The following is a 20,295-nucleotide window of genomic DNA, read 5'->3' as shown; positions in this document are numbered from 1 at the left end:
AATACACAGATATCTGCTTTGTTTAGTGTGAAACAGTCTCATTTACTGACTTGTATTAATGATCTAACATTTTGTATCTCTGAACATCTGATTTGGGATTTCTCTTCTGATAGAAGTAGTCTGTTAGAGACTTCTGGTTTTTTGTTTTAATAAATGCATTGTACCAAGTCATCATGCTTGGGTCTGGTTTTATACACAACATAGAGCAGTTCCAAATTCTCCCATTGTTTACCTTTGCAGCAGAATTACCTTGCACTTTTAAGTATTAATTTCCCAAAGCACAGGGTTATTACTTTTTCCACCATGCATATGCTTAGCTCAAGAGTTTACTGCATTCTTCTGCCAAATATACCAGTGCTTGTTTAAAAAGATTGCCTTGGCATTGGGCCCACAAGAATCACGAACCCAGATGCTGGAGAAATAATGCTTTTGTGGAAAAGGACCTTTCAGAGATGATTCTGCCATGAACTCTATCCTTTTTTTGCAGGTTTGTCTCTGAAGCTTCAGTCTCTTTACCTGACAGGTCTCACATCAAAGAGCTCATTTATACTATAATAGCTACTGCAGTTTTTCACGTGCATACTCCAAGTAAAGCAATTGCCCCAAATTAAAGTTTTTTTAAAATTACTGTTGTTCTAGGATACGTTCAGAAGCTATAATGCCTTGCCCCAGACTATGCCTGTAAGGGTTTTCTTCCACCTTTGTATCAATCCCTCTGTGAATGTGCAAGGTGATCAGTGGAAGGAAACTGGAGAGGATTTAGAAAAGAAACTAATACATTGAAGGAGGAAATGACATAACAGTAGGAGAATGGAAAGAGGATTCTGGAAAGGGATAACAAAATTTAGGAAGTTTTTTTACCACTCTCTGTAACAGAAAAGTCAATTGAAGCCAGTGGTGTTGACAGTTCATTTCTAGTAGAAAAATAACAAACTGAGACAATGTCTGTGAATATCTCCAATCTTTTGAGTCAGCAAGGATTAATTACAGCAAATATCAGATTGCCTGTAAAGATACACCAGAAAAGCCAAACTATTGTGCTTCCTGGATACAAGTATAAAAAACTACTGTTAATTTTAAAACAGGACTAGTCCAGTGAGGCACAAGAGCCTTGTCTTGTTTTGCAGTCTTTACAATAACTACTTGATTGCCTCTCTTTTCTTTTACTGATCAAGTTTCTTCCTGTGCCCTTTTGTTTTTGGGAAGGTTGTTCCTATATGTGTTCAGCATCTGCAGCAGCCTCTGGCATTATTATTTATTCTGAAATACTGGAATGAATGAAGTGGAGGATTTATGACTGTTGAGCAGCCTAGTGTTTTAAAGTAAATTGCTAAAATTAAGAGTAAGATCTGATTTTATTTTCAAGAAACAATGTTAAGGTAACTATATATAGTAGGTCAAATATCAGTGTGTTAATTTTTTTTGTGTATTTGTCAGTTAGATGTTCAGTATAGGGAAGAACACATAGGTTTCTGGCTCCGGGATAATTTTCCAAATGACATGAGGATCTATTTCCCAAAATTTTGTTACTGCTTTAGCAGTACTTCCAAGCATTTGCTGCTGTTGTTCCAGTGGACTCTTTATTTTACAAAATGGTAAACTTGAAACTTTCTGCAAATTCAGATCCAATGCTATGAATACTTTCAGCAAAACCCTATCCAAATGGCTGAAGATAGGACATAGTTCGTTACTTTTACACTTCCCAAAAGGAAGCTGCTGTGGGTAAGAAGGAAAGAATGCATTTCAGATTTTGAAGTGTTTTAAATGCAAGATAAAGTAAAGATGATGGCTGACTCCTTCCTCTTCCTCTGTCACTACTTCCCATGGTATTCTCTCAGTCCCTTATCTGGAACGAGAAAACTTGGGCTTCTTGTTTCTCTTGAAAATAGCCTTTTGGGCTATGTAGTGTTTATGGTTGAGAGTATCTCTGTCTGTTTTTAAACTCATTACTGGAAACTGGGAGATTATCCTGGGGAAGGATGTGTACGTGCTTTTCCTTGCTGCTCTGAACATCTGCTGTTGGCCGCTCCTGATAGAGGATATCAGGTTAAATGCAGTGTTGATCTGATCCAGTGTGGCTGGTTTTCTATTCCTTCCCAGATAATTAATTATTTTCTGGGCCACAAAGAAAAAGTACACTGGTGTGAGGACACTTGCACAAGATAAAGACCCAGACTTCTGTTGTTAGTTTGGCACAAAATGTGTTTAATGAACCACTAGAGCCTGGGGACTCTCCACTTACGTTGCTACTGCCCCGGTTTTCCCCATACCCTTTGGCTCTGTAAAAGGTGCCAAAATCATCTCTGGGATGTTCAGTTTCTGAGTTTGTTTTCATTCTTCTTTTCCTCCCTCAGTTAAATATGCTAATAATAGAACAGTTTGTTTCTCCTTTCTCCATTGAAAAGAGCAAATAATACATTCATCTTTTGTGCCAACCATCTATATTGCACAGATCTGTTTAGACAATATAGATTTGGGGACTGATGCTAATATTTTTCTTCTCTTTTTTTTTAGTGAGGGGGGAAAGTGCAACTAAATGTTTGCAAATTGTATATCCTGGTGGGCTTGAAATTTTCTAGGCAATATGAAACAGACTTAAACGGAACTACTACTACTACTATTATTATTATTATTATTATTATTATTATTATTATTATTATTATTATTATTATTTAGGTTGAGACATAGAGAGTAGGATGTAGAGTAGTATTTTAGGATGTTCCACTAATCTCAGACTGATTTCTTCCTGGTAAAATGAAAGAGTTAATTAGTTGACACATTTTAGTGTTCAAAGTAGAAAACTTTGAAGAAGCAAAGATGGAAATTGGCTTTTGGCAAGTGAAACTGGATCTTGTTCCTATGTGTGGAAAAAGGCTTTGCTACTTACCACTGGTAGCTTGAGTCCTCAGTCTTGTGTTCCTTTCAAAAATTTTTGTTTGATTTTGATATGATTATTCCCCTCCCTAGTATGTTTCTGACTAAAAAGTAATTTACCTTAAAAATGGTTTCATCAGATTGCCATCAGAAATCATGTAAAAGTAAATGAGCAGAGGACATAAATACTGTATTTGGAAAAGATTGCACAGACAAGGACACACTCAAGAAAGTCACTTTCGAGTTTCTGTTTTGTTCAGTTCACATGCATAGCACCACTTCCACAATAATGTGATTTCTTGTCTTATGTACTGTAGAGGTTTTTTTCCCCCTTAAGTCAAACCTATATTTACTATTTTTAACAATAGAGAAGTCTGAGTGCTCATCAGTAGAACTGAGTGGGACTATAAAATTATTTATATGACCTCATAGACTAAGTTGTGCTGAAACAGATGCTAAAATAAGCAGTCTTACAATAGAGTTTTTTGAGGCAGAACTAGAAACATTACATGAGAGGACACAATGATCCCACTATATGGTCACTTTTCTTCTTGTTCAGGAGTTTACTGGCCATTTTAATTGAATAAAAAGAAATGTTAGTATATGCAACATCTGAAGCCATTTTAAAATTCCCTGCTTCTGAAATTACTGAGAATGCACCAGGAGGGTAAATTAGGCTGCATTTTGATGCACGTGTGTGCATTGGTATAGTGTGTGTATATTTATGTGATAAACACAAGCTAAGAAATGTGAACTACAATGTAGCTACAGTTGAATTTAAACTGATTTTCCAGTGCTAAAATGTGGGCAAAGAAAAGGACAAGGAAATATGAAGAACAGCACTGAAGAGGAGGGGCTGACATTTTAAAGTTTTATCCACAGTTGGAAACATAGTAATTGTATTTCATAAATGTATCTGGGTTCCTCTTCAAATGGCTAGATAATTTTTATCATTTGTTTTCTGTTTGGAAAGCTTTCCAGAACTGGTTTTTTCCCCCAATTTCTAGTCAAGGTTTGTTAAGGTTTAGGTACAACTTTGCACTGACACTGCTGAAAAGAAAGGCAGGGGATGAAGAGAGGACTCAAGAAAGCCTGACCTGTACAGTTCAGACACATTAAGGTTTTAGGTTTTGCTTGTTGTGTTGTCCTTGGTACTGTCAGTGGGGTGTTTTCCTCGTTATCCTTTGTTTTGAATTTTTATGTGGACCAGCTGTCTGAAATGGATTGATGCTTGAGTTGTCACTGGTGTATTGGGGCATTATCTGCCATTTCTGTTGGACTCTGGTTTTGCTGTGCCTTGTGGATTTGTTCTTCTGCTGCATAATCCTGATGAAAGTGGAAGTTGGTTGAGAGACACTTCAAACCAAAAGTGATTACTTTAGTTGAGGAAGAGGATTTGAGGTTTTTTCCTTACTGGGAGTTTGTGCTTTCTGACTGAGGCAGTCTTGGGCCAGAGGACTTTATGAATCCATAGATCTGTTTGGTCCCTGACCACGGTAATACAATTAATCCCATGCATTTATCCTTCCAGCATTTATCTTCCTCAAGAATTATCTCCCCCAAACTAAGGTGCAGAGATTTAATATTTTCTCAGCTGCACACACAAATCTAAGGCTTAGCTGAGAATTGAATTTGTAAGTTTTAAGGCTGTCAGCCTTCTCTTTGGACTGTTGCTCATATTGCTTGTAGTTAAAGACATTCCTTTCCCTTGACTCCAAGAGGGTGATTGCCTTTTGATGCAGTCATCAATTAAATTATTCCTCTGTAGTCAGCTGATTGGAGGGTGCTTTTCTGAGGTTATTTTTAGAAATTATACAATGAGGGAATTCACTTCATGTACTCCCATCCAAACAGGTGACTAATCTAACCTTGGCGATCACACTAGATACAGGCTTGTAGTAGATGGAAATCAAATTGTTGAAGAAGGTGAATAGATCTGGCATGGCTTTTATGGGCTTGCTTAGATTGTTTTATTTTCCCCTTCCTCTGTACTTCAGAACTCCAGGTGAAAAGGCCTCTGCAGTTCTCCTGCTAATACGTTTCAGTGGATATAAAGATACTGGAGGTAAAACCTCCAACAGATACAGCAGTGCCATGACACTGTAACCATTAATGCTAAGACATTGTCTAAATTGGTTGGTTTCTGTGGAATGCTGTGAAGATTTTGTTCAGCTATTTGTGGTCTAAATGGATTCAGTTTAAGAATACTCCCATAATCAGGGGGCTTAATATTTCTTTTTTGCATTCACTGTATTAAAATAATTAGATAGACTCCTAGGGGCTGACTTTTCCACATTGCATCTCTTACACAAATGATTAACAATAAAACAATAGTAGGTCAGATGTGTAGCTGCTGCAATTCATTGAAATGTTTTGAATGAAAACTGGAATTAATTTGGTGGGTTTCTTTGCTTTATCATGTATCATGCTAAGAAGCTCTTGGCATAATACAGTTTGTAGTGTTCAGTATTGTTCTTCGGTGGGGTCTAAAGGCACCACCATCTCTGAAACATATTTTCAAGTTTCACAACTTTTTTTTTTTTTTTTTTCCCCAAATAATTTGTATAGCCATAATTCTGCTTCTCCCTTCTGGAACAATTCTACATTTTTGAGTCTGCTCATATTTCACTTCAGTAAGCAAAAGGCTTGCCTGCTTTTACTTCTTTCTTCAAAACAAATTGATTATAAGTGCTTGAGCATTCTGGACAAGATTTAAACTTGAATTTTATATAGTGTTGGGGAAAGCTTAGCCCAGTGTTAAACTGTGTGAAAGATATTTGAGAGATATGCAATTTATTTTGCTCACCATAGCAGTTGGAAAGTTCATATAATTGAGAATGCAATTAACTAAATTATCCAGGAGAAGTGAAATTAAATTCCATTTTCAATATTCTGCCTAAGGAAGTGCTATTGCTCATTTCTTCAGCAACGTCAGAACATATGATGGCTGAAAACTGTTTTAAGCTTCTTTAATAATTCAACATGGAAAGATGATACTTTTAAATTGTTTCCTGCTGCGTTTATATGATGCTGGTCACCAGCCAAAGATGGAGGAGGTGTATTTTTGGGCAAAGGGACAGAGTATGGATGGGGTTGGAAGCAAATGGCAAGTAATTTATTAATTATGGAAATAAAGTTACCTATGTAATAGTTGTAACTACAGCAGGTTTCCAGGGCAGAAATTTGCCACTATTTACCCACTATTACTTTTTTCTCTTTTGTTTTTAGGCTCTGGATGTTGACCGAACTGTTCTCTATAAAATGAAGAAATCTGTCAAAGCCATAAACTTATCTGGTCTGGGTAAGTACATAATTCCTATTAGTTTATATTGGTGAAATTGTAAGATTTAAGCAGTCAGATGTCATACTGAAACAGAAAGAGTTATATGGGTAACTCTGAGAAGAGAAATATGTGCATTTTAAATGGCAATTTTGAACCAGCTGTTTGATTATGATCTCAGTAAGGATGAGATGTTATGGGATAGCTAATCCTCTCTTATTGCCATAGTGGTACCAAGTGGTGAAGCTGTACTCTCCTCTTTCCACTGGCTGTGGGCTACCTGCTCCTTCTGTCACACCTGCTGCTTTGCAGATCCCTAGATGAGTTTTTAAGCTTGTACAAAGCTGCATATGCAGTGAGATCAACTTAATTGGGATTAGATAAGTGCCTGAAGTGGTAAGGCCATGTGTATCATCAAGAGATGAGGGTGTGGGGGAGTGAAATTACTCTTTGGCAGCAGTGAGAAGCTACATTGGCTCTAGTGCTATGTGAAACCTCAGTTTCCCTGGTGGCTTCCACTTATGTATGTTGAGAACTTAATGAGAAGAGGGAGCTGATGAACTGCAACTTTTTATTGTCATAATGTAAAAAATCAGATAATTTTCTTACAAAATACAAATATTTATTGCTGCATGTATTTTTAAATGTGTGCAAATCTCTTAGAGTTGTGTACATTTATCTTTGAAAAAAATAACAGAAGCTTTTGTTTTTTGTGGATCAGCAGCATTTTGTGAATAAGAAACAGCATTTTGTTTTTCTGGATAAGAAATGGCATTTGGTTGGCTTTTGTTCTCACTGTGCAGTTCATGGCAAATAGAGCTAACAAAACCTATATTAAATGCAAAATAGATAGGCCTGTCACCCTTGGACAGCCACCAACATCTGACAGAACTTGTGGCCATGTTGGTGTTCAGACAAGGTTAGAACAAGGACTACTGTTGTGGTATAATTCATCTCTTCTAATTGAAAGGAAGTTCCTTGTTGAATGTAATAAAGCTGTTATCTTTGGATTGTGGAGTGTCCAGTTTAAGATTCATTAGGAACTGTTTCATTGATTTGGCATCCTTTCTTCTCTTCCTTGCTTGGCTGGGTTTTTTTTGGCTGTTGATTTTTTAAAAAAATTTATCCTAGTGTGCTAGACTGTGTCTTATAATCAGAGTACCTGTTAGAACATTGTAGCAAATCACTAGTCTTTACATAAAATCAGTGCCTTGCCCACGTTTTAAATCTTAACAAGAAAGGTTTGGTGGCATTTGTCTTCTACCAGCAGAAACATCCCTAATCAAATGATGTCAGTCTTTGGGGTTCCTTGTCAGTCTCTGGGGTTCATTTTGACAAAACAAACCCTGTGGTCCTACACTCATAAGAGCACAGTGGCTGGATTTTTAGTATAGATTCCATGAGTAGTTAATATACATGTTTTGTCTTTCTTTTTTAGTGTGAGAGTTTACAAACCGTTGTTAAGGATTGCATAGTGACTCTCAGTTTGTACCTAGCTGGGGTTCTTACTTCAAGAAAGTCTCTAAACCCTCAAAACTGGATCAAGTCTCTTTTTTAGGTGTATTTCATACCTTTTGTTTGTAGAGAAACTTTTAAAATTTGTCAGGAAAACACCATAGAACAGGAAGAAGTATTTTGGAGGGCTCCATGGGAAAAGTAGATTTTTGTGTTCTTCAGAAGCACTTGGGGAGTACCAGCTCAGTTAATAGTACTGCTGCAGTAAACTACCATCAGCATTCTGAGGAATGTCTCAGAATCCAGAACAGTCCCTAGGATGCTGGGAATAGAAGACTCCTGGGGATGCCATGTAGAATGGATGCTGTGCTTGTTTCCTAAGGTAAAAAGTCAGCATGGCTCAGCTACTGGTTGCACATCTAACCATAACACTTAATGCTAGCAACCTTTTCACCTTGCTTTCATGCAGGAGGCAGCTTTCTTTTTTTTACTGTAGGAATTGTGGCCTGACCTCTTCTCTCACCTGGGTTCACATAAGCTAAGCTGGGTGGAGGAAGCAGCAAGAATGCAGAAAGCAGTGTGGTAGAAATAATTCACCTTACTGGGTAGATGTGAGATCTAAAGGAGCTGTGACCTGCCAGATCCTAGTTTTTCCTGCCTGTGCCAGTTCATTGAAAGCTTGTTCAGGTGGATATGTGTCACACAATAGAATTAGTTGAACATTCTTGCTTCATTCTACAGCAAAAATTTTGGTAAGCCCTTTCTGTTGATGCTGAGGAGAAAAAGTAACTTTCAGTGCTAGTATTCAGTTTTTAAATTTAATAGCTATCTGCAAACTCTCTGACACAGGCTGCAAATTCAAGTGCTCAAGTTAAAGACTTGTAGAATTAATGCTAGTGTAATTTTCATTCTGCATGTACATTATGTTAGTCTTTAATTACATGGTGTTATACTCCTGCTGCACAGGGTTTTGGTTTCATATATTGGAAATCAGAGAAAATTTGTAGCTATTTGAGAAACAAAATTCTAGAACGGCTATTCAGATAGGGCACATGAACAGACAGGCTTGTTTTTAGTCTGGAGCATGATAAGTTTATTGCACAGGTTGTATAACTAATTCACTGAAATTTGGGAAAGGACATAGTATCAAAAATCCTTTGGATATTAAATACGTTGATGTGTACAAATGGGCTTTAAATAAAACTGCATCATTGCTTGTTTAAACAGATTAATCCTCTCTGAATAATCTTCAGGATTTAGGTAGTCTCATGTAATGATCAAGACAGTCTTTGTCCTTATTAATACATGATTTGTTTTCTAGGGTGTGGAGCTTTTATTCCCTGACTTCCTTTGAAGCTCTAGAAATTGTCTATAGCTAGAATATGAAATAGACAATGTTAACTTTGTCAGGTGCCAGCTTGGTGTGCTTTGTCCACATGCTCAAGCTTCACATGGTCACTAAACTTTGGTTCAGAAAAGCTTTCTGTTTCTGTTTTATTCCACAGGTCAAATTGACTTTTGACAAGGTCACTTTTTATTCCTGCATGTATAGGCAGTAACCTGGTGACCTAGGAGTAAATCACTTGGGCAAAGTAGTTAAGACTGAAACCTCTTAGATTTCCTTTATATTTGAATCAGGGGAATTTATTTTATGCCTAGATTTCCTCTCCTGCCCTGGGCTGAATAATCCCTCAATATGTGCAACTGAAAGCTTTCTGAACATTGATGTTAGGTGTATGCTGGATGAATTGTCCTGGTGTAGCCCAGGACTAATGGATGACTTCTAGGGCAGAGCTTCTGGTTTTGTTGTCTCAGAAAGGAATTAGGTTGTCATAAATCAGCACTGCTTTCAGAACTGAACTGGCCTGTAGTAAATGCAGTTTGCTAGGATTTGCTTCAGATCCCCACTGCTGCTTTGAATCAGAGAACTAACATAGATATGGTTTTGTCCTCCTCTGTAATGTGGTTTATAATCCTTTTTCCTAGGATTACCCAAGAGTATTTGATCTGTTGCCTTCTGTTGTAGAGATCCAAGACTGCCAGCACACTAGCTCTTCTGTTTCCTTCTCAGCAGACAGTAAAACATAATAGCACACAGTTAAAATAAGAAAGTGTTAATGGAAAACTTTAAAACCTGAAAGTTCATTGTAGGAGTAGGGAGCTGTTATGAGGTCTCTGTTATGGTACAGAAATATTATGGGTCTTTCTAGACTGTCAGATGTTTGTCTTGTCTTGGCACATTGTCATTTGTACAACATGGGGATAGGTGCATGCAAACCAGAATTAGTGATGTATGTCATACTTCTGGTATATCAGTGTTAAAGTGTAAATAATGACTGGTTTTTGTACTAAGTAAACATTTTTAGCAATAACTCTAGAAAGTGTCTTTTTTAAAAAAACCCATCAATTGTTATTTCAATAACCTTTTATCTACTGATGTTATCTTCATGTTTTGCTCTTTTTGAAGCTCACGTGGAAAATGAAGAACAGTATACACAAGCACTGGAGAAGTTTGGTGGCAACTGTGTTTGCAGGGATGACCCAGATTTGGGAACAGCGTTTTTAAAATTTTCTGTGTTTACAAAGGAATTAACTGCACTCTTCAAAAATTTGGTAAGAATTACTTTAGAAAAACATGTTGGAATTTTAAAGCCAAAGGCTGTATTTAGGAATTGTAACAGCTCTTCATATTGAAAACAATTTGTGTTTCAGCAATCACCATTCTTAAAAAAGTCTCAGCTTATGAAAATATCTCATGTGCTAGGCTTTTCCTTTACAGAAATCAAAACTCAACACAAACAAAAGAAACCACCACAGAACAAAAACACAACAACCCCCCTTCTTCCAACACTTCTCACACCTAAAAGCTTCCCACAATAAAGTAGTTATAATATGCATTATAAAACACACATCTCAATTTGCTTTAAATTATTAAATCAGCAAAACCCAACTTGTTTACTGTGTGATCATGATGCTTTGCTTTACTTTTTTCCCACTTTCCATTTATATTTGTAAAGGGAGATTTTAGTGGCCCTACAAGAGAGCTTTTTTGTTTCTCAGGGAAGTGAGTCAGGAAACAAAATCAAGCAAAATGCTAAAACAACAGTAGCATCCACTGGGGACCAATGCTACATCTGAAACCAGTAGCTTTGGCTCTTTGGTGAGCCAAATGGGATGGAGCCAAATGGAAGAACAGGATTCTTAATTATAAATGGAGAACTTTCAGCCCCAATTTCACATTAATCAGAGGGTGCAAAAAGGGCAGATTCTGATTACATCCTACGAGCTAGAGCTTTCCCATATCTTAAGTAGCAAATTTACTTGAATTCACAGAACTCTTATACCAGGGGCTAGGAAGGGGAAATGACCCAGATTCCCAGGAGCATTTAAAAGTCTGTCTGCTAAAATCAATGGCATGAAGACACATCAAATGCTTTTGTGAGACTAGACCAAATGTCTGTAGTTTACAGCCAGCTGGTCATAATCACTTCTTTGGGGAATGTTTCCAGCTGATGGGATTTAGGGCAGTTCCATTCATTCTCTGATGCTGTCCTCTCTTTTTACCTAATCATGATATTGATGAATACAGCCACAAATGTATTTATCAACAATGAAATGTCTTTCATATTGGTTATATTGATTTGAACTTCTCTGGATGTACAAATACTATCTGAGATTATGTATCAGAAGAGGCATCCTGATTCAGTGTGTCAGTAATCCCAAGCCTCTTATACAGAGGCAGGCAGCTCCTATGGAAAGGAAAATGGAGCAGGTCTTCTAATTGATACCTTCTGTTGACTAAAACCCCCTCTCTTGTCATCTATTAATTGCAGTATGATGAATTCATTAGGCAAATGGATCTGGGCAATGTGATGTTTATGTGATTTTAAAAATCAATCTGCTAAAAGCTACACCCCCTCCCCAGAAAAAATATTTTAATGTATTACATTTCAAGAATACTTCTAAAAGCTTGAAGGTGTTTTTTTTTCTTTAACCAAAAATCTTAAGCTATTTGTTCTCTTAAAACCAGAAACTTATCTTTGCAAAATGTTTCTGACAAGAATAACTTTTCTTCCATACTTTGGAAAGGGAAAACACCAAAATAATATCTATGGAATGCATGTTTTTGTTACCTGTTATCTACCTAAGTGTTTTGTGTGTCTTCTCCAAGGAATATTTGTAGTTCTTTTTTCTGTGTACTAATGTTTTTTTTAGTAGCATCAATGTCCTTTTGCTTCAGTTTGGGTGTATAAAAAGAGGGTATGTCATAAGAGAGTAGCTAAGTCTGTAGTTTTCTCAGTTTGTGGTTCTTATTTTCTCTATTTTTGAAGGGAAGTGTAATTTTGCATGGGGCATGAATGTAATTTTTTAAAAACATTGCAATTGCATAGGCACCTTCTCTCTTTAACACTGTCTGGTGAGGAGCAGATCTCTGCTCCTTACTAATATGCCTCATATTGTTGAGGTTTGAAGCTTTTTGTTTTTTCCTGATTAGCAAAGGAAACCTAATGGTCCTTGAATTTGGTGTTTTAATACGAAAATAGTTTCCTCCAGAAAGAAATACATATGGAAAAAAAGATGTGAACTTTATTACTGCTTGAAAATACCATATTTATGAAAAATAAATCTTGAATATTGAAAAATTATAGCTGTGTGTAGCTTTGCCTATTAGAAGTTAATGCCACTAGAATAAATTTTTAGTAACTGCTCATTTTGAAAATCTGTTCATAAATTAGTGTTTGAGGTCTAGTTTTCTAAAAGGTTAAGGGATATTGACCAGTATAAAAAGTTCTGTACAGAAATTTGAAATAATTTGGGAAAGTCATAGCCATATGTGCATTCTCACAATGAGGTGATGTATCCAACTCTGAATGCTTTCAAGATATTGACCTAAAAAACATGCCTCTCCTATGGTGTTTCCTTGGAGCACTCCTCATGTTTTGGTTGTAAATATTTTCATCCAAAATGTAACCAGGGCCATACAAACTGCTACTGCTGAAAAAACATTCTGAAAGGTACTCTCTAAATAGACCTATCTCTGGAGTTTCACAAGGTGCTGAATTTCCACAGATTTTAACTGAAGTGGATGGGGAATGTGCAGGGAGGTGAGAAGACATGTTCAGACTGGAACAGATGCCAAAGCTATTAACACTGGCAAAGCTTTAGGGCTACTGTCAAGTTTTGCTTTGTCATGTGTTTTACTTTTGTTTCTAGAAGCTGATGTGTTCTGTCAGCTCTTGGCCTGGATGTCATTTAGAGCTGTAGCTCTGGAGTGCTTCTGCACAAAGATTTTCCCTAAACTTGTACTTAGTTTAGGCAGAGGAAAGCCATGATAAGGTGGTTCTGCTTTAACTGGAGTTTCAGTTTTCCCTAATAATTTTAAAAGTTTCCCTAAAGACTTTGAAGTTTTTATAGCCTTATCAAGGCATAGGTGTTTTAAAGTATTTCAATAACAGCTGAACTGGTTTTGTTTTTAATCCTAAAACCTGTATAATATTCAAATTAAAGTTTAGGTCTTGAGGTTTTAATAAATTTGTTATGCTACTTTTATGTGTGCACTTTCAAATACTACATAAAATTAAGAAGAAAACCCCACCCCAACCTTTGTAGTTTTGCTTTGTTTTTGAAGGGATTTATAAATGCATCTTCAGTAAATGAATTTGAATTTACTGTGTACAAGATCCTTGTAACCACTCATTTTAGCCATTCTACCCCAGTTTGCATTGCTTGGATCACTTTGTGCAATTATTTTCTCTTGCCAAAGCTCTCATAGCAACTTACAATTTTCTTTAAGTTTTGTTTTTTAAGGAGATTGAGCAATTAACTTGTCTTTTTGGAAATGAAAGGTCTGAAAATACTAGAGGTCATTTTCAGAGGTAATATACTACATTTTGTGGCGCACTATATTGCTTGTTGATGCCAATCTTGTTACTAATTCCTAATAGCATTGGACCACCCACTGGAGAAGGAGGAGTTCCCAGGTAGGTTAGGTCAGTATGGCACTTGCTTGTAGTGTTAATCACTCTGTCTTTTTAAGTATAGTGCCAAGGGATAAAGCTGTAAATCTTAATATAAAAAAATATTAGACAGGGAAAGGCTCATTGCAATATGTTTGCACTTCAAATATTTTAATAGGATTTTAAATCCTATGAAATTGCTACATTGAGAAGAAATAAACTCTAGTTGTGCATTGTTGTCAGTGCTCCTTGAAAAGGGCTTTGATCTGTGAAGATGAAGTAGCTATTTAACAAATACCATTTTCTGTATTGGTTGTTGTTATACTTACTCTTTTCCTTTCTTTTTCATTTATATAAATTTAAAGCTAATGAAACAGGCTGAGTTGAGAGGAGTGGATCTGGTATTTCCACTCTGTGGAAGATAGCTGGGAGTATGGGATTCTATTTTCATTAATAATCCTTGGACTTTAACTCAGAAAAAATGGAAGAACAGCAGTGATATTTTTCTGGCCATATGCACTTTCTTTACTTATTTAAATTTAAGAAGAAAGAAAATTTGCTTAACTGTAAAAGATAACAGCAAAACTGAAGGAATTATCTTTTCTGTATTATATAATGAACTTGAAAAATTTATGTCCAGAATTTTCTTTGCTTAGACCGAGGTTTTAAAAAACAATGTTTAATGCCTGAACTTTCACAAACATATTTTTGTTTAGAAAAAAACAAAAACTGAAAAAACTTTGCAGGCATGCATATTTGAGATTGGAGTATTATATATAGAGCTTAATGATTTAAGTTGTGAGCTTTCTGTTTTTCACCAGTATACTTGGGGAAAACTTGCCTAACAGTGAGAGTTAAAAAATAAAGAGTACTGTTTGATTTATGCTTGTAGAGATATAAGCCAAGATGTAATAATTCCTCCTTGGCAGCATGGCTTCAGCTCCATCCGGAATCAAATATTTTTTCTTTTTTTTTTCCTTTTTCTTTTTTTTTTTTTTTTCCCCTCAAAGAGTATTGGTCCAACTGGAGGAAATTCAGAGGATAGTAATAAAACATGATTAGGGCTTCAATAGGTAGGTTTATAAAGAAAGTTTAGAAGAATTTTAAATTTATGGTTTGCTTCACAGATAACTCTGGTTGTGGAGAAACAAAATAATAAATGGCTTTAAATGGGATCTCACTCTGAAAATATTAGGTGAAGTGTCCCAGAGAAAGTGATAGAAACTTAGGTCTTTCAGCCTAGGTTAGAAAATGTGCACTCTGGATTTCACTGGAACAGAAGAAAGACTAGAATAACTGCAGTTCTCTTCCTTCCTTTGCTTTTGCAGCTCTTCATTTTATGCTTTTCAGATATTCCATTAAATACTTCCTAACAGAGAAATGCCCAGTTTGTAGTTTGCATATTGGTGCTGATAATGGGGCTGACCCTAAGTAGTCCATGGTAGCTACACCTGGTATCTTGTGTGAAGGCATTTTTCTAGGCACCTGTGCCAGCAGCTCCATGTGGACACGTAGTGGTGCTCAGCTCCTGTTCTGCTGGAGTCATTTTCCCTGTGGCATAATTGGTGATGGGTGATGTCTGAGCTCAGCCATACCTGTGCTGCAAGGGGAAGGGGGTGAGGACAGAGGAAGGGCAGCATTGTGTCCTTGTGTGTGAGAGGAAGGCACAGAGCAAAGATGAGAGTTTGTGCCACCAGTCTTTGTTACAGATTTTTCTGAGGTCCTGGGGGTGGATGTTAAACCTTAAAGTTCAGAAAAACAATGTCTCATCTGTGGTGGATGCTCTGATTTCCACTTTCTCCCTGCTGTGTTGATTTGCCTTGTCCTACTAACACTCATGTCACTAGAAAAATTATTGGAAACTATTAAATCCAATAGCACTTCCCATTAAAAAAAGAAAAAACCCCTGATTTGTCAGGAGACAGTGCTGCATCACCTGCACACACCCAAGTTCATTGATGGTTGAGAAGCCCACAACCAAGTACAGGGTCTGCATCTAAAGTTTAGTAATGGCAGTAGGGGACATATACTGCTCAACTGCTTGAATTTGAGTTTAAACTGAAAAAGTCAAGTTTTGTTAAGAAAAGTATTTAACTTCTGAGGTATACTGAAAAGGGATTTTTTCCTTTTTGCTTGGATTTATCAAACAAAACCTACAGAAGTACTGCGGGCACCAGTACCTAAAGCTCTCATGGAAAAGAGCTTTACTTTAAAGTAATCAGGAAAGCTGGCAAACAGCAAATTTAAATGTTTAGCCATAGGCCCTTAAACCACTTGAACATCTTTCCCCTTTACAAATGCTGGCTTGATTGTTGCCTCTACCAGCACTTCTGGCAGCTATGTGTTTTGTTTATCTGTTCTCTCCCCTGCCATTTCTTCTTCTCTGAGCCTTCTCCAGCTTAGGAAGTTTTAATTTTTTACCCTGTCATCTTGTTGGAAACTGTCAGAGGAAAACTGCAAGTGCCAAAGCAGCAATGTTGGAAGTGGAAATGAGGTCAACTAATTTTTTTTTTTTTTTTTTTTTTTTTTGTTAACATGGAGTTTGTTAGTGTTTCTCTGAGATGGGATTACTTCAGTATCTGTGAAGCTTTCTTGCACCTTTGTATATTTTTTTAAAGCATATTTTAAAACATCAAGTAGTCAAAATGTAGAGGCCATTGCATATGTTCTAGCTCCTTGTACTCTGTACACAAGGTAGGAGCTGCAGCATATTAGTGCTTCTCTGCATGCCAAAAATGGGTCTATATTTTTAGATAGTTCAGCTTATGCTTCTCAAGAAAGAGGGGAAAAACATGTAAGATCTTTCATCTGTGTATTGCTTGCTGACTTATAAATATGAGGGAGTATGATTCATCTAACTAGGTTAATAATGACAAGTTCATGCATTATGTATGCTTACTTTTGTTACAAGTAGAATAGGAGCATAGGGAATACAATAGACTGACAGTAATGTACAGGTGATAGCACTCAGAAGGAATTAATTTGAATGGTCAAACATTCTCTAAACTTTTTAAAGGAATGTAGAGTTTTTCTACTGTAGAGTTTTTTTTTTTTGTTGTTGTTGCTTTGTTTTTGATGTTGCTTTGGACTCCAGGCTTCATGGTGTGAAATTCTAGCAAATAGCCATAACTATTTTGGAGTCTGATTGATGTTTACATGAGTATGTTTGGGATAATACTTTGAATTTTTTTTTAATTGACTTTAAGAAAAATCAGTTGTCTTGAGTCTGCTGTTGAGAAATTATTTGCTTTTTATTCTTGTGTACTGAATGTGAAGATTAATTAAATAGAGACTATGAAAGTATTGATCCTGAAGTTAGACATTTGACTGCATTATACTCATAAAATAGAATAACAAAGTAGAAAACTTCACATGGGTATCTTGAAAAAGACCTCTTTTCCAACTGAATAACCATTCTGGATGTGCACTTGCAGCTTCTAGAAGTTTTGGAGTTTTTTTACATAGGTGTTGTGCAGTTTAAACCTTTGCACTTATCTCCTGTACCTCTGACATAAAATTTTATTACCTTTGGGGATGGTTGTGTTGATATGTGCATGTGGCAGTCCTGCAGAGGACTTAGGGTGTGGATGGTTTCCAGCACTGACAACTAAGCCTGTGTACGTTGCTTATTCAACTTTTACAGAAAGTACTTTGAAAAACTAGCCCCAACCCAGAGCTGAAATTTAACTTGTTGATTCTGAAGGGCTATGGTTGGCTCCTGCAGCTTATTGGGGAGGAGAAAAAGTAAGGTGGAGGAGGGAAAATGTGATTTGTGTTAAGAGTTCGAAAAACCAGATTTTCTGTATTTCTTTAGCTTTCCCATGCAGAGACAATCTGTGTAACCTTTAAAACTGATGAGGGTCCACTTTGACTGGTGGCTGAAATTTCAAGCAAATGCAGTAAGGTAGTTTCTTTGAGGAGGAAAGGTGGGGACAGCAGGGCTTTGCTTGTTTATTTTAACAACAGCTGTTACATATCACAGCGTCTGTTCTAGTGACGCCACCAAGTAACTACAGAGTGATAATATTTTGTGTTTTACAGTTCTGGGGAGACTGAAGCATCCATAAATGGAAATATATTTTTCTTCAAATGTAGTATGTCTTTCTGTGAAAGGATTATGCTAAAGGTGATTTTGGTATTCCTGACATTGTTCCTGAATAAATAAAAACATTTGTTCCTACATTATGCAAAATTCTTTCTTTAATTTGAAACATTTGAAATCCATCTTCATATAGGGATTTCAGACCTTGGAAAAAAAATAGCATTTTAAAAGAACGGCATGAAATACCAAAAAAAGAATAACTCATCCTGGGGTAATTTTCACTGAACTGCTGCAAAAGTTATTCTGATTTTTTTCTGACTGTATTATTCTAAAGTATTTTGGGTTCTACTCCTCAGAGGAACCAATCCTTTTGAACAGTTACAGTTTAAACTCTCTGCCTAGACATTATGGTCCATATCTTGAATGTTTTCCCTGAATAATAAAGGAGTTGATATACAATCTTTTCCTAGCTGCTTTATTCCTGTAATCTTTCTTTTTATTTATTAAAATATTATTGTACAGATACTTAACAAAAACTTTATCACTTTCTTAATTTGAAATAAGTTTTATTTTCCTGAAGTACTTATTTTCTCCTGAGTTACTTACATACTGAAGACCTCCTAAAATTCTTAAAGTTTGTATGAGGTAAATAAGGCAGATGTATTGCTTCTTAAAAGCAAATGGAAAATATTGGAATGGTGGCTCTTTTACAGGCCAACATCCTTTCTCTTTATAAGATGCCTTGTATTGGGAGAGTAGCAGATATGCTTTATGGAATAAGTCTGAGGGCACTGGAAAGTAAACAAGGTTAATATAAAATATGCTCATGAACTCAGAGTTACCAGTGCTAAAAAATAGTATGATCATTTTTGTATGATTTAAATGGGGAAATAAGGTAGTGTAAAAATTAGTGGTCTTATTTTGCAGACACTGTTGAGATATTTATAATCAGCAGTAATTCTGGAGGTTTCCTGCTGGCTTGGGTTATAGTGTTTCCAGAGTGAGTTTAATTAACTCGTGTTGCTTTCATCTTTGATTCCTGGCTGTGCTGATAAACATCTGCATAAGGCAGGGACAGGAAAGTGATATGTGAGATTTCCTTGAGAAACTTTCTGAAATGTGTGTATTAAGACAGTTTATGTTCTGTGTCTAAATACATTGACTGATTTGGTGTAATTTTCTTGTTACAGATTCAGAATATGAACAATATAATCACTTTTCCATTGGACAGTTTGCTGAAGGGAGACCTGAAAGGAGTGAAAGGGGTATGTCTTTGTTCCTATTTATATATAGGATTGTTGTTGGTGCAGTAGATACATTTAGCAAGTGTATTAATCTTACATACTGGGAGGTGTAGGATATTCAAGTATTGTATTAGCTCAATAAACAAAACTTTGGAGGCTTTGTTTGTTTTTTGGGTTTTTTTTGGTAATTAAGCCATGCCTTCTGTTTGTGGGTTCACGTACCTCATGTTCTTGAATGTGTATACAAAACAACATTTGAGAAGCTTTAAAAGCAGGCCTGAGATGCAGAAGATAAGCAGAGAAAGAGGTGTAAGATTTAGATATTTACTTAGTTGAGTGAAGGGTAGTACTCCATTTTAAAGGATTTTTAGCATTCTAGCATTTAGCATTCTAAACTTACCTGGAACTTTTAAGGAACACACATTAGACTATTATGAGCACAGGATTTTCCTAAAGGAAGCTGAAATCTATCTGTTTATGGCCCAGGACATTTTCTATTTGAAATAACAGCATCTTAGGACTCAAATGATGATATGTTTATGATAAATTTCAGAGCCTATGGTGAGTGAACTTACTTGGCTTTTGCTTTGTTTAGTAGTGAGCAAACAGGAAACAACTGGCAGCTATTGTTCTAGGACATCCAAGGAAGGAGAAAAATATGTACATAGACTAAAAATGGTTTCTGTAAATTACTGGAAGATAAATAGATTATTTAGTGAGATAGACTTATTATCTTTGTATTGCTTGCTTACCACATTTCACTTATGTTCTTCTCTGTGTCAGAATAAATACATTTATTACAAGAGTTTCCCCACTGCCTTGAGAATATAATCAGATGCTACTTCAGTTAATTTAGTAGCTGTCTCAATAACTAACATGTAAGAATTAATTCCTAATCTGTAATTGCAATTTTTTTCCAGTGTGTGACAGTTAATATTTTTTGTGACTGTCTGTTCTCTTCAACTTCATAAAAATTTCAGCTCCTGCAGTTTTAGATATCAATGAAATAACTTATTAAGATAGGTTTATCCAAATTGCCATATTTAAAGGAAAGATGATAAAGGAATTTGGAATATAACTAATTCAGAATTCTCACAGAATTAATTATGCTGAACCATAAGGTCTATACTGTTCTAATTAAGTCAGTGGAAAATTGATTTTTTTAAACTTTAGTGTGATGAATCAAGTTTGTAGCCAAGGCTATACCACAGCCTCAGGACAGGGTCTTCTCTCCAGCAGAGCCAGAGACAGAATGATGAGAAAGTAGTTAGTTAGATTAATTGCATGGTGTGGTCTTGGGATAACATGTTGTTATACCTTTTAAGGAGTAAAATGGAGCTGTAAAAATCATAGTAAAAAGCATCCTAGAGATGCTTTCAAATACATAAGTGTATTAATTCTCTTTACATGATTGCTTTTTCTATGTGCAAGATTGCTTTTTCA

General features: G+C 36.1%; 1 protein-coding gene across 3 annotated transcripts in view; it reads left to right on the top strand.

The window, feature by feature from the left end:
* Window positions 1-20,295, top strand: part of ASAP2 (ArfGAP with SH3 domain, ankyrin repeat and PH domain 2) — an 82,329-nt gene that overhangs the window by 11,251 nt on the left and 50,783 nt on the right. For all 3 annotated transcript variants that reach the window (XM_079328017.1, XM_079328015.1, XM_079328016.1), the window contains exons 2-4: window positions 6,103-6,175; window positions 10,077-10,222; window positions 18,799-18,873. In XM_079328017.1, coding sequence (XP_079184143.1) covers window positions 6,103-6,175; window positions 10,077-10,222; window positions 18,799-18,873 — 294 coding nt within the window. The remainder of the gene's footprint in view (window positions 1-6,102; window positions 6,176-10,076; window positions 10,223-18,798; window positions 18,874-20,295) is intronic.

Source organism: Erithacus rubecula (assembly GCF_903797595.1).
Source record: "Erithacus rubecula genome assembly, chromosome: 2".
Taxonomy (NCBI): domain Eukaryota; kingdom Metazoa; phylum Chordata; class Aves; order Passeriformes; family Muscicapidae; genus Erithacus; species Erithacus rubecula.
This window is presented reverse-complemented; position numbering and strand designations above follow the sequence as displayed.